The sequence below is a fragment of the Mustela nigripes genome, chromosome 8 (assembly GCF_022355385.1).
Source record: "Mustela nigripes isolate SB6536 chromosome 8, MUSNIG.SB6536, whole genome shotgun sequence".
Classification (NCBI taxonomy): domain Eukaryota; kingdom Metazoa; phylum Chordata; class Mammalia; order Carnivora; family Mustelidae; genus Mustela; species Mustela nigripes.
The window spans coordinates 68,031,178-68,059,060 of NC_081564.1; the positions used below are offsets into that span (position 1 = coordinate 68,031,178).

Genomic DNA, 27,883 nt, shown 5'->3' on the forward strand with positions numbered 1-27,883 from the left:
ATACCTGTGTCAGAATGTATCCATTTGCTTGGGCTGCCATAACAAAATGCTTTCTCACCATTCTTGAGGCTGCAAGGTCAAAGTCAAGATGTCAGCAGGGTTGGTTTCTCCTGAAGCCTCACCCTGGGCTTCAGACCACCACTTGCTACATTCTCATGCGATCGTTCCTCTGTGCTAATACACATCTGTGTCCTAACCTCTTGTTTTTATAAGGACACAAATCATATTGGGTTGGGACTCAATCACCATTTATTTATTTGTTTTTAAAGATTTTATTTATTTATTTGACAGATGGAGACCATAAGTAGGCAGAGAGGCAGGCAGAGAGAGAGGAGGATGCAGTCCCTGCACTGAGCAGAGAGCCCGATGCGGGGCTCGATCCCTGGACCCTGGGATCGTGACCTGAGCCGAAGGCAGAGGCTTTAACCCACTGAGCCACCCAGGCGCCCCTTAATCACCATTTAAAGACCCTGTCTCCAAATACAGTTACGTCCTGAGGTACTGCGGGGTTAGGACTTGAGCACATGCATAGGGAGGAGGGAGACAGACTTGGGCCCATCACAAGAGAGGTCTGTGTGTCCTCAAGGACGTCGTGTTGTGTAAAGTGCCTGACCTTGTACAGGTACTCCGTTAATTCGGGGTCCTTCCCTCCCTGACACCTCTACTTCATATCTACCCCGTTCTTCCTGGATGATGATGAGATGTGATGCTGTTGGCAGCCGGCGAGGAAGCACTGCATGGAATCTGTTCGGCAGCTATTTCTAGAGTGGAAAAAAAAGTCTCTCCCTCATTTTAGATAGTTTGTGGCATGGTTTATAGTCCTTGAGTGAACACTGGAGGCCTTGAAGTCTTAGAAAAATATTATGACAAATCACAGTCCTTCAAACTTGTGTGACGTATTTTTATATGAGCCTGCCTTTCACATGTGGCTTTATCCTTCTGCCCCAAGGGGGCAGCGTCCCATTCCCTTGCAGTGGGGCAGCTGACACATCAGCACTTTCCGTACAGACGACCACGGGAACCCTGCTGCTGTCCCCCAAAGCTTCCTGTGCTTCTTCTGGCCTCCTGCTCCTTCCCTGGAGCCCACCTTTTCAAAGTCACAGAAGGTGAGAGGTGAGCTACCCGAGAGGAGCCAGGAGTGTGGAAACATTACTTAATTCCCGTTGAGTTCCTGACAGTGCCCTGGCACAGTGACATGGACATGAGAAGAAATGTAGGAGCCTTTTTGGAGAGACGTGAAGTCCTGGAAAGAACGGAGGATCTGCAGCACAATACAGTGGTCGGAGCTGCTGCTGCCAGTGGAGCGGCTGTTAGGTGCCGGGCGCGAAGCAAAGCTCCTCCGGTGCACGATCTCCAGCCGTTGTCCCACCCAGAGAGAAGGCTTCCAGAGCCCACTTCTTAGGACGAGGAGCTGAGACTCCAAGATGCTACACAAGTCTCTTGTGACCGCAGCCAAAGCCAGAACTGCTTATGTGCGGACCTCTGTGGAGGAGGAAACCCGCCCGGGCTGCCTTGGCACACTCTGGCAGAGTCATGGAGGTGGGAATGAGGGGGAGGACGGGAGGGCCCTGGTGCCCAGACCCGGAGTGGCCTTGCCCCGTCAGATATCTGGGGAATGGAGGAAGACCCAGCTCAGCCTTGGCCTGAGGGCAGAAGGAGCTCTGAAGAGACGAAGTCGTTTCTTAAGGGCTGGTGCCAAGCTTGACACCTGGAAATGGGCGTGAACCTGGAAAGCAGCCGTTTCTTACACGGGAGCCGAATCAGCTAAAGCCTGAGATAGGAATTTGTCATCTGCTTTTTCCGTGTGGAGTTTGTACCCCGAAAGGACGGATTCCAGAGTTGTTGGTTTGAGTGGGCTCCGAGAGTTTGGGGTTCTATTAAGGGAGGTTGGAGGGAGATGGGGAGAAAAATGTAATCTCAGTGTCAAACCGCCGTTCCTTTATAAATTTTTTCTGGGTGTAAAATTATGGTCACAGAAAACAGAAAATTATAAAGAAAAAAAAAGTCTCTGATTTACCACTTGCAGATAACCATCAAAATTTGAAGACTACCTTTCCAGTATCTTTTCTGTGCAATTTTAAGATAAAAAGGGGATTGTACCTGGCATCATTAGTAACTTTTGATCACTTACGGCTACATCATGCATATTTTCCAGTATCTTTTTTTTTTTTTTAAATTTTTGAAGATTTTATTTATTTATTTGACAGAGAGAGATCACAAGTAGGCAGAGAGGCAGGCAGAGAGAGAGGAGGAAGCAGGTTCCCTGCAGAGCAGAGAGCCTGATGCGGGGCTCAATCCTATGACCCTGGGATCATGACCTGAGCCGAAGGCAGAGGCCTTAACCCACTGAGCCACCCAGGTGCCCCTATTTTCCAGTATCTTTAAATGTCTTTCTCCCCCTTTGGGTGATGAACTATAATCTAATTAGCCCTTCCCTTTGGGGCATTAGGAGGGTTGAGAGTATACCTGGTAGGATATCCCATTAGGAACCTCTCAACAGCAGAGTGGGTTGTCTAGTCTGGGAAATCTATGCTATTTATATACAGCTCTCTCTGTTAATAATAATTACCTCTGGTAATAATTATCTCTATTTAGTATCGATACTTGGTATCTCTGGTGTCAGCTAACAGTGGTCAGAACAGTGTCAGGGTCCGGCACTTACAGCTACCTTGCTTTCTTTTGTCCGCCTAATAGAAGCAGTCCACATGTGTTACAGACCGTTTGTTCTGGAAATGAGTCGTCGAGGAAGATGACTGATCTCGGGAATGGTGGGGGTAGCCCAGCGTTCTTCATATTCATCCATGTTCCTAACTTTGCTGTTGCCCCAAATTACTATTTGTCAATTTCAGGAGCAGGATACGAGCTGCCACCTAAAAAAAAAAGTGTTGGTTGAGTGGGAAGTCCAGTTGGTGACACACAAAATCAGGCTCCATTCGTGTCTCTTCACGAAGTCACAGAGGACCCTGGAGGAGGCACGTTGCATAAAAAATCCCCTTAAAGCATTCCCTCTCCGAAACATGCAACATAAAAAGTGGTGGGGACATACTGTCAGAGAAATTGGTTGTGATCTCACTCTGTTATGACATTCCTGTGTGGAATTTGGGTAAGTCTCCCCACCTTTTTTGGACCTCGATTTCCTCATCTGTAAAAAGAAGTTTACACAGATTCGTAGTTTTTAACTTGTGTTTGAAACATGCTTTGCAATTCCGTAGACAATTTGATTTGAACTTATTTTAAAGCATATTTTTAATTTCTTTTAAGAATTATAAGCCAGGGGCACCTGGGTGGCTCAGTGGGTTAAGCCGCTGCCTTTGGCTCAGGTCATGATCTCGGGGTCCTGGGATCGAGCCCCACGTTGGGCTCTCTGCTCGGAAGGGAGCCTGCTTCCTCCTCTCTCTCTGCCTGCCTCTATGCCTACTTCTGATCTCTCTCTGTCAAATAAATAAAATCTTTAAAAAAAAAAAAAGAATTATAAGCCAAAAAAAAAAAAAAAACCCAACTCAAGTGGGTTGTTTCTCAAATTTTAACATATTGAAACTCTCAATGTGCTCATCTTATTTTTAGCTCATCTCAAAGTTTATTCTGACATCTTTAACTTAAAAATAACTTGAGACTGTCAATGTGAACTATTAAAAAAAAAAAAAAAGCTCTTACACATTTGCCCTAACTTATCTCTGTGACTCTGGATTTTCTCAATAATATACAATTAAAATTTAGAAATAACTGGATAGGGGCACCTGGGTGGCTCAGTCAGTGAAGCATCTGCCTTCGGCTCAGGTCATGATCCCAGAGTCCTAGGATCGTGCCCCGCATCGGGCTCCTGCTCAGCAGGAAGCCTGCTTCTCCCTCTCCCACTCACCCTGTTTGTGTTCCCTCTCTCGCTGTGTCTTTGTCAAATAAATAAATAAAATCTTAAAGAAAAAAAGGAAATAAACTGGATAGTATTATATAATAATCAAGTTCAGTGTTCTCATTGATTGTCTTTGTAATTAAACGGTTAGAATTTTACTAAAAATGGAGTAAATTAAATAGCATAGTCCAGTGTCTGTCTGTCTTCTTAAGTGTTTAGTAATTACTAGCGGTTCTCCATTGTGTGTATTTGTTTTCCTGTAAGATTTGTTTTTAACATATTCTGCAACACTGCCTCTGAGACCACTTCAGACTTGATATTCTATATAAATAACACTTTTACATGTAAAGCAAAATATATTTGTGACCCTTCAGACATAATAGTATATACTATTATACCATTAATGGCCATTAATGACTAGTAAAAGGCAGAGAATTAAAATAATAAAATAAGTAAATGGTAACCATTATAGAAGAAATGTAGGCCGTATCCTAATTAATGAATTTGCTAATTACTTTTCCCGCTGTTTTCGCTGCTGTTTGGCTGTCAGCTGAAGCACATTATCGTGTATCTGGGAAGAAGACTGGAAAGATGAGCTTACACACCAAAAGAATTCTACCCCAGGGGACTAAGAATGACTTCAGACTTGCTTTAGAAAAACTTTGCTGGTATATGCATTTCGCCTTCCTTCCTTTATTTTACGAAAACTACCCAGCACATTTAGTGAAAAAGCTTTAAGAAACTGTAAGTAGTTGTGATTTTCAAGAAGTTGTTTTCAGGAGCAGCTTCATCCTGTGAAGAAAATACAGTGAAGCGTTGTGTGGAATTCCTGTTTAAGGCTGGTATCCCTGGATAGAACAAATGCCCCTCATTTGATTACCTTTTATTCTTTTTCAGGAGTCACATGATGCTGGGTGTGTGCTCTGACATGGCATAGAATGTAATAGGTTCAACACACAGTGCTCAAAACTCCGGTGGCCTCTCTGGACCAATACTCTGCCAGGAGTGGTTGGTAATCAGCTTGCCCTTTGCCTTTGGAAAGGGGATGTCGGCTCATTCCTTTTTCGGTGCTGAATAATATTCCATTGTGTGGATGTACAACAGTTTGTTCATCCATTTACTTACTGAAGGCCATCTTGGTTCCTTCCAAATTTTGGCAGCTGCTATAAACATTCATGCACAGGTTTTTGTGTGGCTGTTAAGTTTCCACTCCTTTGGGTAAATGCCAGGAAACAAGATTGCTGCGTCATAGGATAGGAATATGTTTACTTTTGTAAGAAACTACCAACGGTTTTCCCAAGCGGCTATGCCATGATGCATCGCCACCAGCCATGTTATGAGCGGTCCTGATGCTCCACATCCTTGCCAGCATTTGATGTCAGTATTCCAGATTTTGGCCATTCTAATAAGTGTATAGTGATTGTTTTAATTTGTGTTTCCCTAATGACCTACAATGTAGAACATCTTTTCATCCACTTCCTTGCCATCTGTATCTCTTCTTTGGTGAGGTGTCTGTTAAAGTCTTTGGCCCATTTTTGAATCCGGTCATTTATCAATATCTCTTCTGCAAACACTTTCTCCCAGTCTGTTGGTTATCTTATTCTCATGAGGCTCCAGGACTTTAAATGGGTTCTGATGTGCACCTGAGTTTGAAAATCAGAGGGTTAAAATGTCAAGAGCATGTAAGGACGGGGAGGATGACAAAGAGGTGGGTGGCGAGGGAAACGCCCAGTCACTGGCAAGGGGCACAGACTCGCCAAAGCTGGTTCCCAGGCTGCTGTCACAGAGGTACCTTCTTTCTTTTCCTACACCAAGACTTGAGACGGGATCCTTCCCAGCATCTCTGGAGCATTCTTTGCCCTGGGAACCATGGGGCTGCAAATAAGTAGATGAGTCCTTGGTCTTTCTACTTTTAATCAATGCAAGCCATGGTTTTTTGTTGTTTGTTTTTTTAAGAAAATTTAAAAGAGTCTTATAATGAAAAGCTGTCATCTTCTATGTCATTCCTGACCCCAAACTTTCAAACATTTCTCTTTTTAGTTATTAATGTTGGTTAGTTACGAATCTCTAAATAAAATGCTTCACCCACTTTTGGGGTGGTTTATTGTTGTCTTTGTGGCTCATTTTGTGCGCCTGGGTGGCTCAGTGGGTTGGGCTTCTGCCTTCCACTCAGGTCATGGTCTCAGGGTCCTGGGATAGAGCCCTGCATCGGGCTGTCTGCTCAGCAGGGAGCCTGCTTCCTCCTCTCTCTCTCTGCCTGCCTCTCTGCCTGCTTGTGATCTCTGTCAAATAAATAAATAAAATTCTTCAAAAAAAAAAAAAAAGAGAGAGAGAAAGAGGAGTAATGAAGTAGGGCAGGCAAATCTGCTTGCCTGCCCGTTAAACAATCTGATATTATGTTACACATTTATTTTGTTGATGAACCCTTAATGTTTTCCTCATTAGAAAGAAGCATCGTGGTCAGCATCTTTATTTGATTTTGATTGTAATCATCATTTTTAAAGAGCTCATATTTATTATCCTTTAACTTCAAGCTTATATTCATTACCTGTCATTTCTCTTTCCATTGCTTTCAGCAGGATCTCTCAACATCGCGTAAGAATATTCTCTTTCTTCTCCTTCCTTCCTTCTCCCCTTCCACCTGTCCAACAGCGTTTCTCCTCAATCTTCTCTGTGTCCGCATTGAGGACATCTGTCGTGTTTGTGGCCTGTTTACTTGTAGATTGATTCTAAAACTTGAAAACCAGTCAACAGCATTTACATTATGAATTTGTAAAAACAAACAAACCAACACCAAACCAAACCAAAAAAACGTGTCCTCACGAACTCATCTTGTCCTTTATTCTCCATTGCACCTCCGCAGGGTCCCCTCAGAACTGGGGGCTTAGATTTAGGGGCTGGAGCACATAGGGTTCAGGAAGAGGATGGGAAGGGGAAGGAGGCAGGATCTGCCCGCTTGTCCACACGCAGACACTGTCCCATTTCATATGCAAACTTTCAGTCAATTCCACAGTTTGGGTCCCTTCCACCTGGCTTGTGGACCACCACCTGGAGCCTCTCCTCCTTACTCGCCCCTCCCTGCTCCCCCCCACCCCCACCCCTGCCCACCTGTGCGTTCTGGGCACAGACTTACAAATTCCCAACCTTTCAGAACTGTCTTGCAGTTGCTCCCTTGGTATTCCCTTCGTTGGTATGGGTTCATGTTGATTCGAAGACCCCCTTACTGTCATTTTAATGCCCTCTGAGTGGGAGGGGAGGTGTATTCCTGCTTGTCCACATCTCAGTTGCCTCCCTCTGTCTCTGCAGCTGCCTCCAGCAGGACCTGAGTGCCAGAAGCTTTGGGATTTCTGCACTGGACAGGAGATCTCGCTCCAATAACTTTGCACTGGAGTGGAGGGAAGACCAGAATAGGATAGTGTAAAGCCACATGCACATCTGGTTGCCTTGGTAACCCCCTCACTGTAAATCCCACCTGGGGAGGTTGAGGGAGACCAGGAGAGGAGAGCCATTGTCAGCGGGTGTGGTGGGGGATTGTCGAGGTGGGAGAAGGGAAGGTAATCACCGGCTTGGAACCGCTGGGCAGCTAGGACCAGCCAGCTAGACGGCTGGGAACAAAGTCACGCTTGTCATTGGTATCCAGAGGGCCCCAAACATGTTCAGTCATACAAACAAATGACTCGGGGGGTCGTTTGAGCAGTGGTTTGGGGGGCGGGGTCCTCTCCCCCAGTGCTTGGAAGGGCCCTTGACCATCTCTTCTCCTTTTTCTCGGCCGCCCAGGAAATGACCTCCATGATGTCGTTTTTGAGGTGCCAGGAACTCTTCCCCCAAATAGCCAGGGTGATTCCCAACCTTCCCCAGCCAGGGCCTAAGTTCATATTCTGTGGTCAGAGACAAGGCTTAAAACACAGATCTCCTGGGAGAGGGAACCTGGCTGGCCTCAAGCCCTTATCTGGGCACTAATGGAGGAGTGTGAGTGACGGAGAAGACGAGGGGACACTGCAGAGAAAGAAAAGGAACAAGTAGTCAAGATTGCTGTCCCTGGTCCCGAAAGGAAGCAGAAGGAGGACCAAAGCAATCCCTTGTCAAGGGGCATAGGGCAAGCTAATGGCAACTGCCTGGTGTCACTTGGCACACCAGCCCCGTAGACTGATTGCTGGGACAGCTCCAGCAGGGGTGGTGGGGGTTCCCTCGGGCAGCACTGCCTAAGGGTTGGAGCGTGTGGCGTCTGGGGGCACGCTGCTGGGGTGTGAAGCCCAGCTCTGCCACTTCCGGCGGGGTACGCTTGGCCGGGTTCCTCCACTACGAGTCTGTTCTTGGCTTGTAAGATGCGCCACGCTCCTGCGTTCCTAGGGGTGTCACATTAACAGTGAAGTTAAACGACATAAGGCACATTGTCACCTGTTGTTATTGTCGCTGTCACTAGTTACCGTGGTTGTTAGGATTGCTGTTATTCGGGGAAGGGCTAACATCTGTGATGATGATTTCAGCAGTCCCTCCTGGGCTGTTTTTTACCTTCCACACTGCCTTCAGGGCTGTTGGTTTTAATTCTCTCCAACACCCTGTGGGATAAATACGGGAGGCAGAGTATTCCGGTTGACAGAGGAGAAGACCGAGGCTCAGGGTCACATCCTGTGTAAGTGGCAGAGGTCAGACGCAAACCCAGAGTCCTTTTCATCAGCCAGAGTTTCCCTGCTCCACAGCGCCTCACCGGCTCCTTCTCGCTGAGATCTCCTTCCTCCGACCAAGGGCAGGGTGGTCCCAGACGCCTCCCTCAGCGGGAGACCCCTCCTCATCCCGGGAGTTTGCAGCAAATCGCACGAGGCTCTTCATAAAAAAAAGATTGAGAAGCCTGCAAGGATCGTTTACCCTTGGCTGTTTGCGGATGGCGAGAGCGCCTTGCTCTGCTCTGCACCTGGGTCCTCTGCCTCGGGGAGCACACCTGGAGCTGGCTGGCCAGAGGGAGGGGTCCCCCTGGGAGCATGGACCGGAGCAGGGTGGGCCACCGCCTCAACCAGGCCCGGGCCCCGCCCAGCTTGGAGCCGTGGAGCAGAGACCAGGTGGAACCGGGCAGGTGGCGGGGGAGGTGCGGGTGTGGGCGCCGGTTGTCAGAGCACCTGCAGGGGGCCTCCCTCCTGGGCGTGCAGCTGCTTCAGACCCGGAGCTGCTTCCTCATGGCACAGTCAGCCTCCTCGTCCACCCCCACGCCTCCTGGGGGCCAGCAGATCCCTCCTCCCCGACCCCAACCGTCTGTTTCCCTCCAGCATCACACCTCTCAGGGCTCTTCATGGCTCTGAGCATTTCCCCACCCCACCTCCTGGGGAGCTGCAGATCTCAACGCAAACATCACTTCCCCAAGGTAATTGTCTCCTCGTCCCCCTGGCTCCTGGCGTCCTACACTTTCCCATCACACATTTCTCACCGTTGCCTGTCGCACACAGGCGTGATTTGTGTCATTATTTGTGTCCCCTCTGCGCCTCTACCCCTGAACTGTGAGTTGCAGGGGGGTCCCCCCCCGTGCCCCCCCCCATCCCCGCCGCCTGGTACATAGCGAAGCTCAATAAATATTACATGAAAGTATTAAATAACATTGCATGCAGATGCTTTGGACAGTGGGAAGTTGCTTTGCAAATGAGTTTTCATCTTGATTTTATTGCCATCCGTGGGGCGACCAAACAGTAGAAGAGCTCTCCACAGCAGCTGAGGCTTCCGGAAGAATCCGGCAAAACAGTTTATAAGGAGATGTCTCAGCTGCAGCGTCTTTTTGCTGTGGGGAAGTAGGCAAGTGAACCTGAGAAGGTAGCCCGTAGCCAGTTTCAGTAAACAGCCCGTATTTGGCATCCCGAGTTTGTCAGTGGTGATCTGAAAGCTGGGAAAAGAAGCAAAAGACAGGAACGCCAGAGGGAATGGTGTGCAGTCCCTCTCCGGGTTTATGTTTGCTGCAGCTAGGCTGTTCCCACCGTGTCGATGATGCCCTGTCTTGGGTGAGGCCCAGGGGAATGTGCAGTCACCAAGATTCTACTGCAAAATCCCTTCTCTGATCCCACTTTCTCTCAGCTGCGCCGGACTCTTCTCCAGCACTCCTAGGAGATCTACTTGCTCTCTGCACCTCTGCTCAGCAGCCCCCGACCTCGCCATGTCTGCACCCTTGCCACAGTCCTGGGTGCTGCCCCACCGCAGGCTGGCGGCCCAGGCTGGCGTACAGAGCTTGCATCATTCTGCATAAACACCTGCTCAGGTCCCGGGGAGCTGGCCGTCTTTCCACCAGCAGGTCACACTCTCCAGGGACATGTGCCTTTGTGGACCACTTCTGCCAAGCGCCTCTTAAAAGTTCTCCCCTGTCAAGTCCTAGCCCCGTTCCCATCCATCGTCTCCTTGCTGGTTCATCAACTGCTTCCTTAGCACCCTCTGTAAGCCAGGACCCGTACAGGGCAGGGAGTATCTGGGGGCCCAGGCACGGGGCTCTTGCCCCCCAGGATTCCCAATCCAGTGGGAAGGAAGACTCCCAGACAGTAGAAGCTCACGAGACAACTGTTGGAGGCAGATGCTTTGTGCTCCCTGAGCTCCGAGAAGGAGAAGTTCACTCCGAGGGGGCGGGGTGACAGTTGGGCACGAGTAGGGTTGTTCCGGGAACACAAAGACGATAGCGTGTCATCAGCAGATGGGCCGCGTGTGCCTCGGATGGGGTGACTCAGGGATGATGGCCCCAGGCTGCAGTGTGGGGTGCGGATTATGGAAGGCAGTTGGACAGAAGTGGGAAGACAGATGGGGGTCTGATGTGAGGCTGCACGAGGTGCTTGGGTTTAGTCTCTGGGCCTTGTAGAGCTGTTAAAAAGTATTTTGGCACCAGGAGACTAAAGTGATCAGATGTATTTTAGAAATATTGGAAGCAGAAAGAGGATGGATAGGGGCTAGGGCACGGGGAGTGGCAGGGAGAGCCGCTGGGAGCTGCCGGGACGTCATTCCTTGTTCCCTCGAAGTGGACTCCGTGAGGGCTGCCACAGGGCCCTCCGCCCCGGAGAAGCGCTTCCCTTCTCACCTTCCCCCGGTCATGACCCTGACTGCGCTTCCCCCTGAGGTGGCCACCTTGCGAAGCCTTGGAAGTGGCTGGAGAGACAAAAGAGCACATCCAGGCTCAGAGAGCATCCTGACCACAGCCACAGGGCGTGAAAGATCACCGAGAGAGCCCGGGGGGAGCCTTGCGTCGAAGCTGGCGCTCAGTCCCTTTCTGGGCTTGGGTCGGAGATGAGTCCAAGAGCTCACTATCGAAGTCCGTGTTTTTTCTGCTTTTTGGTTGGTTTCAAAGGAATAGACTTGCGTTATAGAACAAAACAGATGGCAGGGTGTGGGGGGCTAGGCGAGACCCCCCCACCTCCATTCTGGATGCCCAGAACAGGCTCAATTCTGCTGAAACCCGCGTTGTCTTTCTCTTCAGGCCTTCTGAGGCCGCCGGGCCTCTTGAGTTGTCCCAAGACCACTGTCTGCCTACATTTGGCATTCTAATTTGCAATTCAGGTGGTTGAAACAGATTCAGAACTAAAACCAATTTACATCGCTGCTTAGAAAAAGAAAATAATTCTGTCATTGGTAAAATAAAGCATTGCTTTAAAATCAACCTTCTTCCCATCCAGAAGTTTCTCCCTGGAAGGTAGCGGTTCTGTCCCCTCCCACCGCCAGGGTGAGCAGTTGCCTCCCTGCGCTTACTCCAAGTGAGAGGAACCAGTGCTGAAGGGGGTCGCTCCTCCAGCCCACCTTGTCCGGATTCGGCCACCTCTTCTTACTACCCAGACTTTACCTTCCCCCCTCATGTTCTGGAGGGCAGCTCTGCCTACGTTGTAGCTGAAGTCAGACGCCTTCCCTCTCCGTTCAGTCCCAATTTGCCCTGGCTCCTTGACACTGGGGGGAAGGTGATACCTATCAACTGGCCTTCCTCCTAGCAGGTGGCTTGGAGGCTGGGTCTGCATATGAGCCTGCGGGTGGCTGAGACCTTCTCCAGGCCAGGAGACCCATTGACTGCCCTCTCGTTCCCAGCAAATGAGAGCTCTGGGTCACAACAAGAAGACAGAGCCTGGTTTGTACTATTTCTTTTTAAAATGCAATAAATCCTGAAGTTCGTTTATCTGCAGTGTGCAGGGGAAAGGGGCAGCAAAGGAACGTGTGAGTGCGTCACCGTCCAGCGCCTTGCTGACCTCACACTCCCGCTGCGCTGGCCGCGGTGCCGGCCCCGGTCGGGTTTCCGGCTGACTGCACCGTGCAGGTAAAATCCAGTTCTCGGCCCAGGACTCCCTGTACCTGGGAGAGCTGTGGAGTTCTTGGCCGCCGACCAGCGTGACATTTGTCCAGCTAGCGCGTGGTGTTGTGTTGGTCATGCTGCCGCTGTTGTCAAGGTTCCTGCATTTGCCACGCTGAGGACTTTATTGATGTGTGTGTCTAAGGCTCCCAGTTGGGGAGGTGGGTCCGCGTGTACCAAGGGCTCACAGCAGCCGAACAATGGAGAAAGAAGGCAGGTGACTGCCTTCCCTTTACTCCGCTCCTTTCTCTCCGCTCCTTTCTCTCTCATTCCTCCTCCCTGACGTCCTTCTCCTTCTCTCTCCCTAGTCCTCCTCTTCAAACCTGTTCCCCCAACTCAGGCCCACTCCTTGCCTTGAAGTGTCAGGGTTCCGAGTGCTCCGTTGCTCACGGGTGCGTATGAGCATAAGGCGTCCGCATCCCCCTGATTGTTCACTGCCTTCGTTATATCGGAAGGGACAGAGGCATCTCTGGCTCCCGGCCTTGGGGGCCCAGCTGTCCTCAGACTAAAATGAACCTGGAACTCTCCTCAGGATCACACACGGGATCGCGGCTCCAGAGGCCAGGCGCCGTGCGAGGCACCAGCCCAGCACGTCCTCAGTGGGGACACAGACCAGTTCACAGTCGCCTGGCTCCCAGCTCTGCTCTCAGTGAAGGGGGAGGATTGCAGTTTGGAGAGCTGACAGCGGCTGCCACACGGTCCATATGTGGCTTTTGTTTCTCTGATACACGCTAATTATACTGAATTGGAGGAGGAAGAGCTGCTCCTTCCCAGCTTGCTGTTCTTCGTTGTGCAGAGCTCTTTGTCACTGGGTCGGGATCCCCTTCCTCATTCTTGGGAAGAAGGATCTTGGCTGGAAGATCCTTCATAAGGTCATTCTGAGGCCCAAGACATGGCTGGAAGGACCTCTTCCCAAAATCTGCTGCTGGAGCACTCTGCAGGCCTCCCTGACTAACCCCCGAAGAGTCCTTTCCTGTTTCTGGGCCTCAGTTTTCTTACATGGCAGGGGAGGGATTCTTGGTTCCTGCTGTGGTCAGTGAGGACTGAGTGGGCGCGTAGCCTCACCTTGAGGTGAGGACGGCCACCTTTATCCAGATGACATGAAACGCAGCTAAGAATGCACATGCCAGCTGGTGGGAAGCCCAGTGTCACCATCAGGGATCGGGTTCTTTTGCCTTGTTTAGGAGCCCTGGGAGGGGGAGGGGTGCGTTCCTGGGTCCACCACCCACCTCCCAGCTTCCTCCTCTTCTCCTGCCTCTGTTGCTTGCTTTTCCGTTCTTCCTTCTCTCCCCACCAGGCAGGAGGAGCTTCTGTCCCGTTCTCCAGCGAGCTGAAGGCTGACCACTGCCATCCTCCCCTTTCCGCGTCCAGTGGGGTTGGATGGCCTTCCGTGGGATCCTGGCCATTAAGACCCGAGAGGCTTCTCCCTGTGCGGAATCTCGTATAGGTTTGCAGGGGATTCACTCTTCCTCAGAGACCAGCGACGCTCACTGGGGTCCCTCCTAAAGCAGGCAGCCAGCAGCACCTGCTGCTTCTCCAGGAGGGCCCGTTCCTGCGATGGAATCTATGTGGCAGGTGGTTCCGACTGGGAGGGTCTAATCACCTTCGAGGGAAGGAGGACTTCACCAGGAGAGCAGAAGGGAGGGCACTGGATGCTTGGCAGCAGAGGTCAGGAAGTTAGAATAGAGTGGATTCTGTTGCCGTAATGAACTTGGTGAGGCACTTTGTGAGTGTCTCAGTCAGTTCAGACTCTTCTACCACAGACTGGGCGGCTCATAAATAACAGGAATTTATTTCTTGTGGTTATGGAGGCCTGGAAGTCCAGGATCAGGCTGCCAACGTGGTTGGGTTCTCATAAGGACCGCTGATGTTTCACTGTGTCCTTCCATGGTGGAAGGGACAAGAGAGATCTCTGGGTTTCCTTTCATAAGGGCCTTACTACCATTTGTGAAGGCTCCATCCTTATGATGTAATCCCCTCCCGAAGACCCCGCCTCATAATACCATCCCACTGGGGATTAGGATTTCCACACCTGGATTGGTGGGGGTGGAGGGGTGGCGGGAGGATATACTCAGTCTACGCCTGTGATTCATTGTAGATCCATTGCTAGACACCCCATTCGGGGCTGGATGTCGCAGTGTGTGCTGGGTCGTAAGAGAAGATAGAAATAATTTAGCCTCAAGTTCCCTGCCACCTGCCTCTGACAAAACCCAAAACACCAAGACTTAAAACATATGTGCAGTAGCTGGTGGGCCAGTGTCTCTCCCCACGTTGAGGCCTCTCCCTCTTGGAAGAACATGAAGGGACAAGCCTGAGGAATGAGAAGGGGTCACGTCTCAAACCCCCTAGAACCCAGCTAGTGTTCCTGCAGAAGTTAGGAAGTTATGACTTCCCTCCAGTATACGGTTTCTACGTTTGAAAGTGTGTTTGGCTCACTGGCCTCTGTTTGTCCTTATCCCCCTGAGGAAGTGGGGCAGTGAGGTTGTTCCCGCTTCACAGACTTGACACTCCTCCTGGATTGCTCACAGGCAGCCTCAGGACTCGAACTCGGGTCCCGTGACTTTTTTTTTTTTTTTCAAAGATTTTATTTATGTATTTGACAGACAGAGATCACAAGTAGGCAGAGAGGCAGGCAGAGAGAGGGGGGGAAGCAGGCTCCCTGCTGAGCAGAGAGCCCCATGCGGGACTCGATCCCAGGACCCCGAGACCATGACCTGAGCCGAAGGCAGCAGCTTAACCCACTGAGCCACCCAGGCGCCCCCGGTGACTTCTCTCATTGGCTGTGACAGCCCCGTGTGGTCCGGGGATTGTGGTGGTCTCCTGAGCCGTCAAAATACGTCTTCTACCGCTTGTGAACAGGGAGATGCAGTCCCCAGGAGAGGGAACTTTTTTCTGCTCTACGAATGATTTCTCTGTCCCCGTGAGCACAAGCCCTGGAAATGATTAGCCTCCATGGGACTAGTAGGAGGTAGCGTGTGCGCGCATTTGCTGGGTAGCGGGCCAGGGGACTGGATGAGAAGTTAAGAACTCTGTCAGATTTAAAGGGACTGAATGCAGGCTTCGAATCGGACAAGACGTGAAATCCTCCCGTCTGGTTGGCGTCTCTCAGGGGGAGGGAGGCGTGAGTATTACAAATCTGCATTTATAGATGATGTGGAGCAAGGGAGGTCCCGGGGTGCCTTTGTGCTGCCCGAATGTTATGATTTGTCACCGAGCCGGTTAGGAATGGGGCACTGGGGCTGTGGCACATGTGGAGGATGGAGCCCCTGCCCTCACCGAGCTTCCGGGCAGACACAGAAGACAAGCAATTAAAGCAGAAACAGAACGGGAGAAGAGTGACGTGAGGACAGAACCAGGGGACGCAGCCTGACAGGCTGGTGTGGGGAGGGGAAAGAGCATCATCAGGGAAGGCTTTCTGGATGAAGGGACATTTTAGACTTAGACTTACAGGATGAGTCAGAATTAGCCAGGGGAAGAGAGGGACGGAAGCCGGGAATTAGCGGTGTGAGGCCAGAGAGAGCCGCATGGGATGTGGATGCCTCCAGGCTCTGCTCTGACAGCCAGCTCAAGGTGGTTGGCAGAGGCTCTCAGGGGTGCTGGGTTTGCTGGCTCATCAGGAAAGAGAAGGTGATCACCGATTGCCAACAGCTGCCATAGGCGCAAGATGGGTTGATAGTAATACGTCTGATACCTGTTTGCCATTTCTGGGCTAAAAGCAACACACCTTAATGCTGAATCCCATAACTACAAATCAGGGGTCTTCCCCACACTGCCATGGGCGCCCCCTGCGGGCAGGGAGTAAGTAGTCCCACGTGTGGGTCCAGAAGTTTGGTAGGAAAAGTGAGGTCTGAACAAGGAGTTCCTCCGGGACCAGCAGCTTTGTGCTTTCCCACGATGGCTTATTAAATCTTGCCTCACAGAGAGTAATCTCCAAAGTCAGGGAAGACACAGTTCATCTATGGACTCCGTGCAGCAGGTGCTGAAGCAAATGCGGCAGAAATTAAAGATTTCTGCTTTAATTCCGCTTTTGAGACGCTTACCCCCTGCTGGGATGTCTGCCCTTTAGAACAGAGCAGGCCCCAAATCCAAATGGGGGCCTCACCTTATTTAGCCACTGAAATCATAACTGCCCTGATTTAGATTTTGAAAGAAGTCTTTGGCTATCCCAGATTTCTTTTCTTAAAAAAAAATAAAAAATAAAAAGAACAACTAAGAAGTTTCTCCTTGCATCGACAAAGGTCAAGTGAAGGAGTTGTCTAAACCCAGAAGGATTCATTGGGTGACACAGACACGTGTGATCCATCCTGAAGTCAGACTCCCAGCCTCCGCAGCCGGGGCCGCCCCCCTGGGGACCAGCACCCACACTTCACATGTGGGGACTCCCCCTGTCCCCCTCCCCAGCTTTGCACTGATGTGGGCGTGGCGCTCCAGGGCGCCTGCGCCTGCGGGGATTCTCTCCGTGGTGCTGCTGGGAGGCCTGCGAAGTCTTTGTTCTCCCTGGCTAGTTATGTAATTTTCTTTTCTTTTTTTGTTTTAAAGATTTTATTTATTTATTTGACAGACAGAGAGGTCACAAGTAGACAGAGAGACAGGCGGGGTGGGGGGGGGAGCATGCTCCCTGCTGAGCAGAGAGCCCAACGAGAGACTCTGTCCCAGGACCCTGAGATCATGACCTGAGCTGAAGGCAGAGGCTTTAACCCACTGAGCCACCCAGGCGGCCTTGGTTATGTAATTTTCAAGAGAAAAGACAGAGCAAAGACCAAACTGCACGCTCCTGCACGTTGCACTTGGGGGAGGAGGTGACAACCCCAAGGTCTGACACTCCCTCTGCTAACTTTTCTCTTCCTGCCCCCAGTAGCTCTCCTCTTGCTCCTCTCAGAGAGAGGAAGACAAAACCGGTTCTCCTCCTGTTTCTTACTCCACATCCCCCCCGCCCCCGCCCCGTGTGTTCTCGAAGAAACCTTATAAGGGAAGCAAGCCAGGGTGGGTGGCATCACCGCCTCCAGGAACATTCAGACCTTTGCACACCCCAGGGGAGGATGCTCACCGGGACCTGCTCCCCTGCCTGAGATGTATTTATAGGGATGTGCTTGGCTTGGCTGGTGGCTGTCCTGGCGTCCCTGTGCAGAGGGACGTCCCAGGCAGGCCCTCGGTCGGCAGTGGTGCTGGTCATGGGAGAGGCACAGGACAGGAAATGTGGCCTGAGTTGGCATCGCCGGCCAACACTTGCGGCAGCTGTCTGCCCGTGCACCTGGGCTTCCACAGCGAGGAGAGGCCTCCTGTCCTCCCAGCAGGGCGGCTCACTTCGCCTAAACTCCCCCAGCTGCCTCACCTCCCAGCCGGAGGGCGTTTGGAAGGCTGGGACTTCATTTCGAAGCCTGGAAGGCCAGGAAGAGCTGTTTCTCCCAAGTCCTGGAGTATCGCTGCTGTTGCTGCCAGGGTAAGACCCATCTGAACTCAGAGTCAGAGATAACACAGTGCTAACTGCCTCAGGACCCGCCCTTCCTTCCTTGGTGAGGAAGTGCCTTCCAGTCACTATGCTCTTTTGGGGTCCCTGTGGCATCCTGCTTCAACCCCCACCTTTACCTCCTGCTCCCATTGGAGGGATTCCAAAAGCTTTCTGATCTGGGCTTCAGGGACCCATTTTCGATTTCTCTTCCCATTCAGGTTATATTCGGTCATAACCGAACTCTTCCTGCAAGCATGTAGGCTTTCCTGTGTCATTGGGTATCAATTTCTTAAGTCCCTACTGTATGTGGGACCCAGGACGAGACACTAGGGCTCTATCATTGAAACAAGAGAGGTGACATGTTCCCCCCCCCCCCGCCCCACCCCAGACTCTGTCGGGCTCTGGAATATGATGAAATCCAAGCCAGGTAAGACCCAGGACCCCTGGCCCAAGAATTCTCAAAGTCAGAGGCCAGCGTTGCATCCTTTCTGTCTTGGAAACGTCAAGAGCTGCAGATCTCCAAGTCCCTTCTGAGGCATTGGTGGTTTGTCGCTGTAGAACAACATCTGAAAATTCAGGCACTTGAGCAGCATTTATTGTCACATGGTTTCTGTGGTCAGGACACTGGGCACAGCTTAGTGGGTGCCTGTGACATAAAATCTCTTGTGAGAATTCATGCTTTTTTTTTTCTCACGGCTCACCTCAGGGAAGGTCTGCTTCTAAGATTGCCCCTGTGGTGGCCAGGGGGCATCAGAAGGCCTCCTTGCAAGAACTCCTGCCGAGGGGCCCTGGGTGGCTCAGTCGGTTAAGCGTCTGCCTTTGGCTCAGGTCACGATCCCAGGGTCCTGGGATCGAGTCCCACTTCGGGCTCCCTGCTCTGTAGGGAGTCTGCTTCTCCCTCTGCCCCTCCTTCTACTCATTCTCTTAATCTCTCTCACATAAGTAAATAAAATCTTAAAGAAAAGGAAAAAGAACTCACGTGGATGACCCCCTAGGGCTGCCTCCCCTGGCTTCCCTGAGAGTGATCACCCACGAGGAAAGCCATGGCCTCTTTATAACCTCATCGGAGAGCGGACATCTCATTACTTCTGCCTCGCTGTTCCTTAGAAGACGGTCAGGAAGTCCAGCATGCTCTTATGAGGAGGGGATTACGCAGGGCCTGAAGCCAAAAGGCGGGGGTCGTTGGGGGCCGTCTCAGAACCTGCCTTCCGCAGCCTCTGCACCCCGCTCGGACTGGTCCGTCCTCCGTCTGCCGCGTCCTAACTCCCACATGAGCTGAGGGCTCTCGATTGTTTTTGTAACTGTTATTGCTCTGGTTCCTCTTTCTCAGTCGGACCACAAGCTCCTGGAAGTCCGGAGCCCTGCGCTCTGCACTTCTTCCTCTTCCGCTCCCATCAACCATGTCCCTGGCAAGTTACTGTCACATCATGTCCCCTTCAAATAAAAGGGGGAAAAGGCGGTGAAAATGTCTTAGACAGAAATAGAGCTTAGCAGCCTCACGGGGCAAGAAAGCTGGAGGTGGGCATTTCCAGGTTTGGCTTGGCCACTCAGCAATGTCAGCACTCCCTCCCCCCCATCTGCCAGCTCTCCTGTGCTGGCCTTTGTCCCCAGGCTTGTCCCTGTGTGGTTTCAAAGTGATTGCAGTAGCACCAACAGCACTTTCTCTCCCACAGACATCCAGGGACAGAGTGGTTTCTTCTTGGGAAGGAGGCCTTTTCCTGAGCACCATCCCCCGAAGCGGGATTTCCTTTAAGACTTAACCATCCTAAACAGGATCATATAACCAACCCCTAAGCCAATGGCTGCCAAGGAGGGACTGGGTTACCACGCCTTTGACTCAAGGCCCTCAACAGCGCTGGTGTGGGATATCCCCTTGCCTTACGGGGTTTTGGAAATGTGTGAGGTTGTCACAGGAACCAGAAATGCTATTGACATTTAGTAAGTAGAGACCAGGGTTCCTGAACTGTTGACAACAGCGCGCCATACAGCTGCATAAAACAAGTAACTCTTCTCCAGTTCTAGAAACGGCTGCTTTAGACCAGTGGTTCTCCGCTGGGAGCGATGGGGTGCCTCCTCCACCAGCGATCAGTCTCAGTGTTTAAAGACCTTTTGGTTGTCACAACTCACGGGTGCTCTGGCATGTAGAGGTGCTGCCAAAATCCTAGAGTGCATAGGTCAGCCCCGCAGCTGAGAATGACCAGGCTCACGGTGTCAGTCACGTCGAGGCTGAGAAACCCTGGGTCGGAACCATGGTGGGTCATCCCTGGTCGGGCTCAGCTGCTTGCTGGTTCACGCAGACCTGTTTTTGTTCACCCAGAGGAAGTGGGAATGGTTCCTGGTTGGTGGCCCATGTCAGCACCAGGACCTTGTGAGGTCAGGGAGCTGGGAGAACACTCAGCTCCGTTCACGCCTGGGATGGCCGGTCTCTGCAGCCCGGGCTCTGGTGTACCCGAGGCTTACGTGAGAGAAGAGTCCAAGAACTGGTTGGAAGGGAGAGGGATGGTTGTTTAAGCTTGCAGTTTTTTGTTTTTGTTTTGGTTTTTTTCTTAACTCTTAATCTCATTTTAATGTTCTGTTTCTCAGTTTCTGTTTCCATAAAGTGGGCAGGGAATCATGGTCTCCACACTGGGGCTGCTTTCCTTTGGGAAGTACCACAGGTGCGCCTGTCCCCCAATTTTCCCTTCCTTGGGCCTCGGAAGTCACATGGGCCCTAGGTGCTTCGTGGTGAGGGTCACTCACTTGGGCTCAGATCACATGTTAACAGTGCTGAGAGGTCATTTCTAGAGATGTCAACTGCTAGTGGGTGACTTTGGGCAAGTCACTTCCCTCTGGGGTCTTCATGGGAGCAGGACACAAACCGAAATCCTCGGGCGCAGCTCCTGGCCCATGGTGACCTCTCAGTCTGGGCGGCTACCCTGTCTTCATCACCTCACCTTCTCTGCCTCTCCAGATAGCCTCTGGTAAAGGCCAGCTGAGTAGGAGTAAGGCAGTCAGCAATACCTGAGAATCACAGAGACAGAGGGTAGCCTGTGGGCCCTGAGGCCAGGAAACCTGCAGATGAGCTCAACTTGGCCCAGGGTAGCTCCCTGGGAGGGCAGGCAGGCCTGGGGTTGGGCCACTGTGAGAGGCAGCTGGAGGTCTGAGGCCAGAAGGGAGGAGACCATGCACGGGGAGCAGGAAAGGTCTGAGTCATAGCACACTTCAGTGCCACCTCGGGAACAAGCTAGAGAATGTTCCTACACCATCTAGAACAGAGGCGACAAACTGCAGCCTCCTCACCAAATTCAGTCTCCCACCTCTTCTTTGTAAATAAACATTTTTTAAATGCGGCCATGCACTTCTTTTGGGTATTATCTGTGTCTGCTTTTGTGCTGGAAAGCAAGGCTGGAGTAGCTGCAACATGGAAGGTCTGTCCTGCAAAGCCTTAGGTGTTTATCCTCTTGCCCTTTACAGAAAAAATTTGCTGATCTCTGGTCTAGAGTACTTCGTTCACATGGGCTATGGTGATTAGGGTCACGAACCTTAGAGTCAGACAGACTGGACTCTAACGTAAATGATGCCACCTAGAATTTTTGCAGTGCGCAGCCTGTTCAACTGTAAACATTAGCCTTGCCTGAAAAGGATTTCCTGCAAGTTTTTGGGTGCTCAGGAGAGAAAAGAAAGCTCTGTCTGTGAAATATCAGCCCCTCATCGGGGGCCATCCATCGTTCCTGCTGAAAGTTGATGGCAGCATGAGGCTTGAGAGGATCTGAACAGGCAGAATGGAGTCTAAATTTAGACTTTCCAAAGCCGCTTTGTAAACCAGATCCCCAGGAAACCCAGCAAGGGACAGTTGGCACACACCATCTCGTCTCTGGTTTGCCTCTACATGTTAGAAGGCTGGATGTGTAAGAGGATAATTAATTGGCCTCAGATAAGGTATTGCAGGAGAGTCCAGGAGAAATCAGTGGAGAGATGAAGCTCCGTTGCTAGCTCCATCCAGTCCTGGGGATAGATATTTCTACTCCTGAATTTTATGACGACATTCACCATGAATTACTGGAGTCCGGGCTGTCCTTGCAGGAGTTACACGTGTTCTTGCTCATTGTCATTCGAGCACAGCTGAACCCATGACCTTTCCTTCCTTCAAGGTGAATGCCAACTCCCTGGTTGGAAGTCACACCTGATTCAGATCAGCTCTGAGCCACCAAATTCAAACGGAGCATGGCTGTGCTTTGCCCTAAGAAGTTGCCAGAATCACTCTTCTGCCCAGGTGGGCACATCTCCAGATGCTGGGCCTGCCTCTCTCCAGGACCCGTGGGCCCACACCCCCTGGTGTGTCACACAAACAATGAACCACTAATCCAAGACGTCTTAGGGACTCGGTGTTTTGTAATCAGCCCACCTGTGGAGAAAGGCAGAGGTTTACCCAGGAAATTATAGAGGAATTCTAGAAACTGAGAAAGTAAAGAGGACTGAGAAGGGATGAGGAACACCAAACTCACACGGGAACAGAGAAACGGCCGGTCAGGGGCTGCCTGCTTAGTGCTGGAATTCTGGAGCAGAAGGTGCTCCCAAGGGGGTGGCGGTGTGTCTGGGTGGTTGGGGCTTGTCGTGAGAAGAACCTTCTGGAGCAAGTTGTATTGAGGCAGCAGACACAGGGAGGGGACGCTGACCTTGCAGGACATGTGGGCATGACCACTTTGTAGACTTAACGGACAAGTGTTCTCAGACACTCCCAAGCCACAGTCATTGTCCAAGGGCAGCTTTGTGCTGGAGCCTGAGGAGCTTGAAGTCTAGCTGGGAGATGGTCATGGATAAAAAGCTACCTAGCAGCCCAGATTCAGATATGGTAAATGTCACACAGCAGACGCACCAACACTGCAGGAGCGGAGAGCAGGGAGAATGTCACCGGGGACACTCCAGGAATGGGAACTCTGGAGTGGAAGTGAGATGCCATCTGGATTCTGAGTGATGGGTAGGATTTCAGCAAGTGGGGAGGAAGCAGGAGGACATTTCGGGAACCGGGAAGGTGCAGGCAAAGAAGGAAGGCAGGAATTGAAAAAGTGTACTTAGAGGCCCATGAGAAAGGCCGAGTGGCTGGACCAACTCTTCCCAAGGGGACATGGCCCTTGCCCGCTGGAGCTGATAGCTCATCAGGGAGACCACTGGCACACACGTTTGCATGCATGTGTGCCCATGTGCACCCAGGGGAGGTGGTCCCTGCCCCCATGTGAGAGGAAGAGGAAAGAGTTTTAAAAATAAGTAAAGCACCTCTTAATTATTCACAGATTATCTGCAATGCAGCTGATCTGGAACAAATCCTGCTCTCATTTGCTGGTGATGTCATTCCCTCCCTGCTTAGGTGCTCAGTCCTGTCTGTTTACACCCCAGTGGGAGCTGGCAAGGGAAGAAGGCTTAAGCATCTCTTCTCATAAAGCAAAATATATAATTGCCCGTTTGCTGTGCCCTTGGGAACTGGACCAGACATATGGATAGAGAGTGAAAGCAGCTCCAGTTTGGTTTATGTTACCAAATGCACAGGGAGAGAGGAGAACAGAATGCGGGACCGGGGTGATTCTTTGGTTCCCTTGAATTAGGTATCCAGGTGGACATCACTGCATGGGCCGCAGAATATGGCACAGAGGGTGGTCCCAGCACTGTCCCTAACTGGCAAGGAATCCTCAGAGTGAATGGTAGTCATTTCTCGATTCATCAAATGTTTATTGACCCTGTTTATGCTAGAGCACTGAGCTAGCCTCCTCTGAACCTCCGTGCTCTCAAATTCCCAAAGTGAGGACTTGGACCAGAATCATGGTCTCACAGTGAATGTGCTGGCATTCGTGGGCTCGTGTCAGTTACTCACTGACAGAACTGCTTGGCAGGATGGTTAGCCAATCTGGCCCTGCCTCTTCAAGGCCAGTAGTGACTCCTAGTTGAATTAACCAGACAGGGCAGCACCATCCCCAGTTAAGGACCACTAGACTTGTCTGCTGTGATTGCTTCCCAGTCTGAAATTTCTCTAAGACTAAGGTTATTTTGCTGCTGGGACCAGTAAAAACATGCAGAGTAGAATCACTGAAGATCTTGACAAAACATTAGAATAGTAGGTCCATCTTACTTAAATGCAAGGGAATTTTTAACAAAGTTGTCAATAGCTAACATCTGCTGAGCATTTACTATGTTCCAGACCCTTGGCAAATTTGTCATAAGTCTTCAGAGGGGATCTGATTATTTACTATTTCAGATCATCTGTGTCTCCTGATTTGCCCCCTTAATTTCAGACATTGAGCTAACTGTTGTTTTGCCTCACTTACCATTTGCAGAGTTGTGCAAAATTCAGATACGAAGGCATCCCAATAGAGGACCCAACGGGGTGATGAGTACTAAGAAATAGCTCTGCCAGATTCACTCCTTTGTGCAGCATACAGTATTTGTTCTCTGAATGTCTATGGACTTAATAAACTTGTAAAACCTACCACTCCCTTAAAAGCTATGACATTGCCTTTACTCCAGAGGTCTGATTTTACATGGTTTGTTTTGCAGTTTTTTCCCTCCCCCTTAGGTCCTGTGCCTGTAATTTGAGTCAGCAGCCACAAGGGGGCAGTCAGGATAGGATTTGAACCATTGCTTTGCAGAGCTACATCCTCATCATCAAAGAGAACACAGTTCACCATGCTGGTCCTGGTGTCTTGCTAAGTCTGTGCCCTTCTTTGCTGGGCAGAGAGTCTCTTTTATAGGGTGGTAGTAAAGTTCTCTTATTTGATGTGTGTGCTTAAGCTGCCTCTTTGGAAAGCAAGAGATACACATGTAATTAAACATCAGCACCTGGCAAATTCTCTCAAAATACCCAGAGACATTTGCAAAAGGGAGAAGCAAAGGGGTCCAAGCAGAAACACAAAGTTATCGCTCCTTTATTTTCTGTCTGCAGCACGTTACTTTTTACTCTCAACCTTCCCAGCTAGTACTGAGGTATGTGTTTAGAGAGCATCACAAGTGAATTTCTCAAAAGTCAGAGCAGATCATTCCCACCCACAGTTTGGGTGTGTGAACCTCTGGGGAGCAGGCATTTACATCAAAGGCACACCATTTGACGATCTTATCAAATCAATCCATCTTCTCTCCCTTCCAGGGGAGCGCTGTGCACAGCAGGAGGGGCGGCTGGGCAGCGCAGAGCCTGGAATCCCCTGAGCAAGCAGCGTTTCAGCTGGCTGGACAGATCAAATAACACTTGGGCTGGTTAACAAAGGACACGCAAGTGGGAAGGTGTTGGAGGCTGGAGTGTGGAAATTTACCCAACGTTATTTCTTTGACAGGAAAGGAGACATGGTCTGAAAGATGCCGCGTTCCTGCAGCCTGTCCGAGTCCAGCAGCACAGTCTTGTGCAAGGTGGCGTGGAGGAAGGGGTGACCAAGGACGCAGCCCTGTCGGAGGCCTCTGGAGGATCCTGGCGTGGCAGTTGAGTGCCCCTCGGCTTTGGGACTTCCTGGGTAACTTGGTGTAGAGCTCAAGAAAGGTGGTTGGGTTTCTCCGGCTTTCTTCACCAGTGCCCACCAGCCTGGTTTGGGTCGCAGCATCTAAGGGGAGCTGCTAGAAAGGGGAGCCGGCAGAAGTAGAAAGCAGCCCCTGGAGGCCTCCAGAATCCATTGCTGGGATCCCTTCATCCTGCTTGGGACGCAGAGAAGAGCTACCAGGCTGCTGGACGCTGTGATAAAACTGAGCTTTGGGCCATCAGAAGTCCAGGAGCTCAGCCCAGCCACAGCTCTGCATTTCAGCCGGAAGGAACGTCTTTTAACACAAGATTCAAAGAGGAGAGTTTCTGGATCTTTTACCTTGAGGCTCATTATGGTAGGAAACATCACATTCACATAGATCATGAGACTGGTTTTTCTCTCCAAGATGCTACATTTGAAGAAAGCATGAGCCATTCTAAATTTCAGGGAGAGTTCAGAGTACCGAGGAGTTGGTGGACAGCCCTCCTGAGACGGGTCAAGAAAACAGTCTGAGCCTTCACCTTCCGCAGCTCAGCAAGCATGGACAGATGCCACTCCTATCTCCAGAGGGCTGGTGGCAGTGACCTCACCACGAGAAAAAGCAACCCTCAGCTCTGGGACTCGACAGAATGAGGTGTGCTGGGAAAGCTGCTCCCCGGGGCTTGGCCAACGTTGACCGCCCCTCCATCGCCCAGGCGGACCCTTACCACTGAGCCGACGATGGCTGAGAAGGGGGACTGCATTGCCAGTGTCTATGGGTATGACCTTGGTGGACGCTTTGTTGACTTCCAGCCCCTGGGCTTTGGCGTCAACGGGCTGGTGCTGTCGGCCGTGGACAGCAGGGCCTGCCGGAAGGTGGCCGTCAAGAAGATTGTCCTGAGTGACGCCCGAAGCATGAAGCATGCCCTCCGGGAGATCAAGATCATCCGCCGCCTGGACCACGACAACATCGTGAAGGTGTACGAGGTGCTGGGGCCCAAGGGCACTGACCTGCAGGGCGAGCTGTTCAAGTTCAGCGTGGCCTACATCGTCCAGGAGCACATGGAGACGGACCTGGCGCGCCTGCTGGAGCAGGGCACGCTGACGGAGGAGCACGCGAAGCTGTTCATGTACCAGCTGCTCCGAGGGCTCAAGTACATCCACTCGGCCAACGTGCTGCACAGGGACCTGAAGCCTGCCAACATCTTCATCAGCACGGAGGACCTCGTGCTCAAGATCGGGGACTTCGGGTTGGCGAGGATCGTTGACCAGCATTATTCACACAAGGTATGGCTGGTTGGAATGGCCGGTGGGGTGGTTCCCGGAACCCTCCAGGATGCTCACGGTCACTCAGGAGGGCGTTCCTAGCTTCGCTGAAGCGGGGGGGCTGGGGTTCATACCTGGGGGAGGCTGGAGGGTGCCAGAAAGACCACTGGCCTCACAAGCAGTGGTTGGCTGGGCAGGGGGTGCGATCAGTGACCTGGCTCTTAGGCTTGGCTCCACACCGTGGCCACGACCCAGAATTCCTAGCTGCGCAAGAGGGGGTTGGAGAAGGTGATCTCCAAGATGCCTTCCAGCTCTAAACTCTATGACTTTAAGACTGTGGTTGGTGAATTTGCCTCTAGCATTCTCTTATCTCTGCCATCTGCCTAATACCCTGCTGTCTGCTCAGGGCTCCTCGTGAGGCTCCCCAGCACACCAGCCTTATGCTCTGGTTCAGCTTGCCTCCTCCCCTACTCTGTGTCCCGTTCTCTCTGTCCACGGACAGGGGGCATGAACAGTGAATTTGGTAAACTCATCCTCAGCGTATGCTGTCTAGCTAATGGCTCAGCTCTCCCAGGTCCCGCAGTGCTCTGGCCTCTCCCTGTCATACTAACACCAGAGGTGTCTGGACAGGCCTGAGACCCCCTGGTCAGAGCTAAATGCTCTTCCAGCTGCAGAGATCAGAGCTGACCCAACCACACTGATGGACATGTGGACACTTGTTGTTAAGGCCCCCAACCTCTTCTTAACTAATCCACTGCTCCCTTCAGGAACTGGGAATCCTTGGAAGTTCTATTCCCCCACCCCTGGTTCCTGCCAATTTAGGGGAGCCTCTGAGCCCCTCAGCCCGAGCACACATCACCAGGCATCCCTCAACAGAGCTGTGGAGTGGGTGTGATTTCCAGCCTTCTGCCAAAACCTTTGAACCATGAATTTTTATTAGAATGAAAACATTCCCTAGGAAGTAGGTCAGCCAAAGTGGCCAAGGTAGATCATGAAAGGGGAGGGTAGCTCTGACCTTGAACATGCTTCAGCTTTCTCTCTGAGGTCCCATTCCTCTGCTCTCCCTTGCTACCTTATTTGCCGCAGCCAGAAGGTCACAGACTCGTAGAAAGGCACTGACCTGCATGGGGTAGCTACAGTGAGAGGGTATCTGGGGGAGGGGGAGGCAGGGCTCCCCGTCCCACCCTCACTGGCTAGAACTTGGGCTCCAGCCCAGATTTCAGACCCCAGATCAGCCCAGCTGGTTCGAGCCCCTTAGTGCCACCTTAACCAAGAGCTTGCCCCCTATCCCCCCTTCCTGCGGCTTGGCCATCTGTCAACACTGACAGTTGACTTTGTAGGCAGAGTATCCATGGTAAAAACAATAACCACCATAATAATAATAATGCCCTTTTGTCTTCCTAATACCCTTCCCTTTCTTCTAAGAAGCAATGACTGGTAACAATCAAACTGAAGGTTTTAACCCAAATCAATTCTTATTTGGTGAAAGGACCAGCGCATCCATGACACTCATTTCTGGGATGCACAAAACCACTTTCTGAATTGCAATAAACCAGTACTCTTGGGAGTAAGAACAGGAC

At 51.2% G+C, this 27,883-nt stretch overlaps 1 protein-coding gene across 3 annotated transcripts in view; it reads left to right on the forward strand.

The window, feature by feature from the left end:
• The window catches only part of MAPK4 (mitogen-activated protein kinase 4), a 142,245-nt gene that overhangs the window by 69,351 nt on the left and 45,011 nt on the right, over positions 1-27,883 (forward strand). For all 3 annotated transcript variants that reach the window (XM_059409686.1, XM_059409684.1, XM_059409685.1), the window contains exon 2: positions 24,882-26,324. In XM_059409686.1, the coding sequence (XP_059265669.1) occupies positions 25,779-26,324 (546 nt within the window). In that variant the 5' untranslated portion in view covers positions 24,882-25,778. The remainder of the gene's footprint in view (positions 1-24,881; positions 26,325-27,883) is intronic.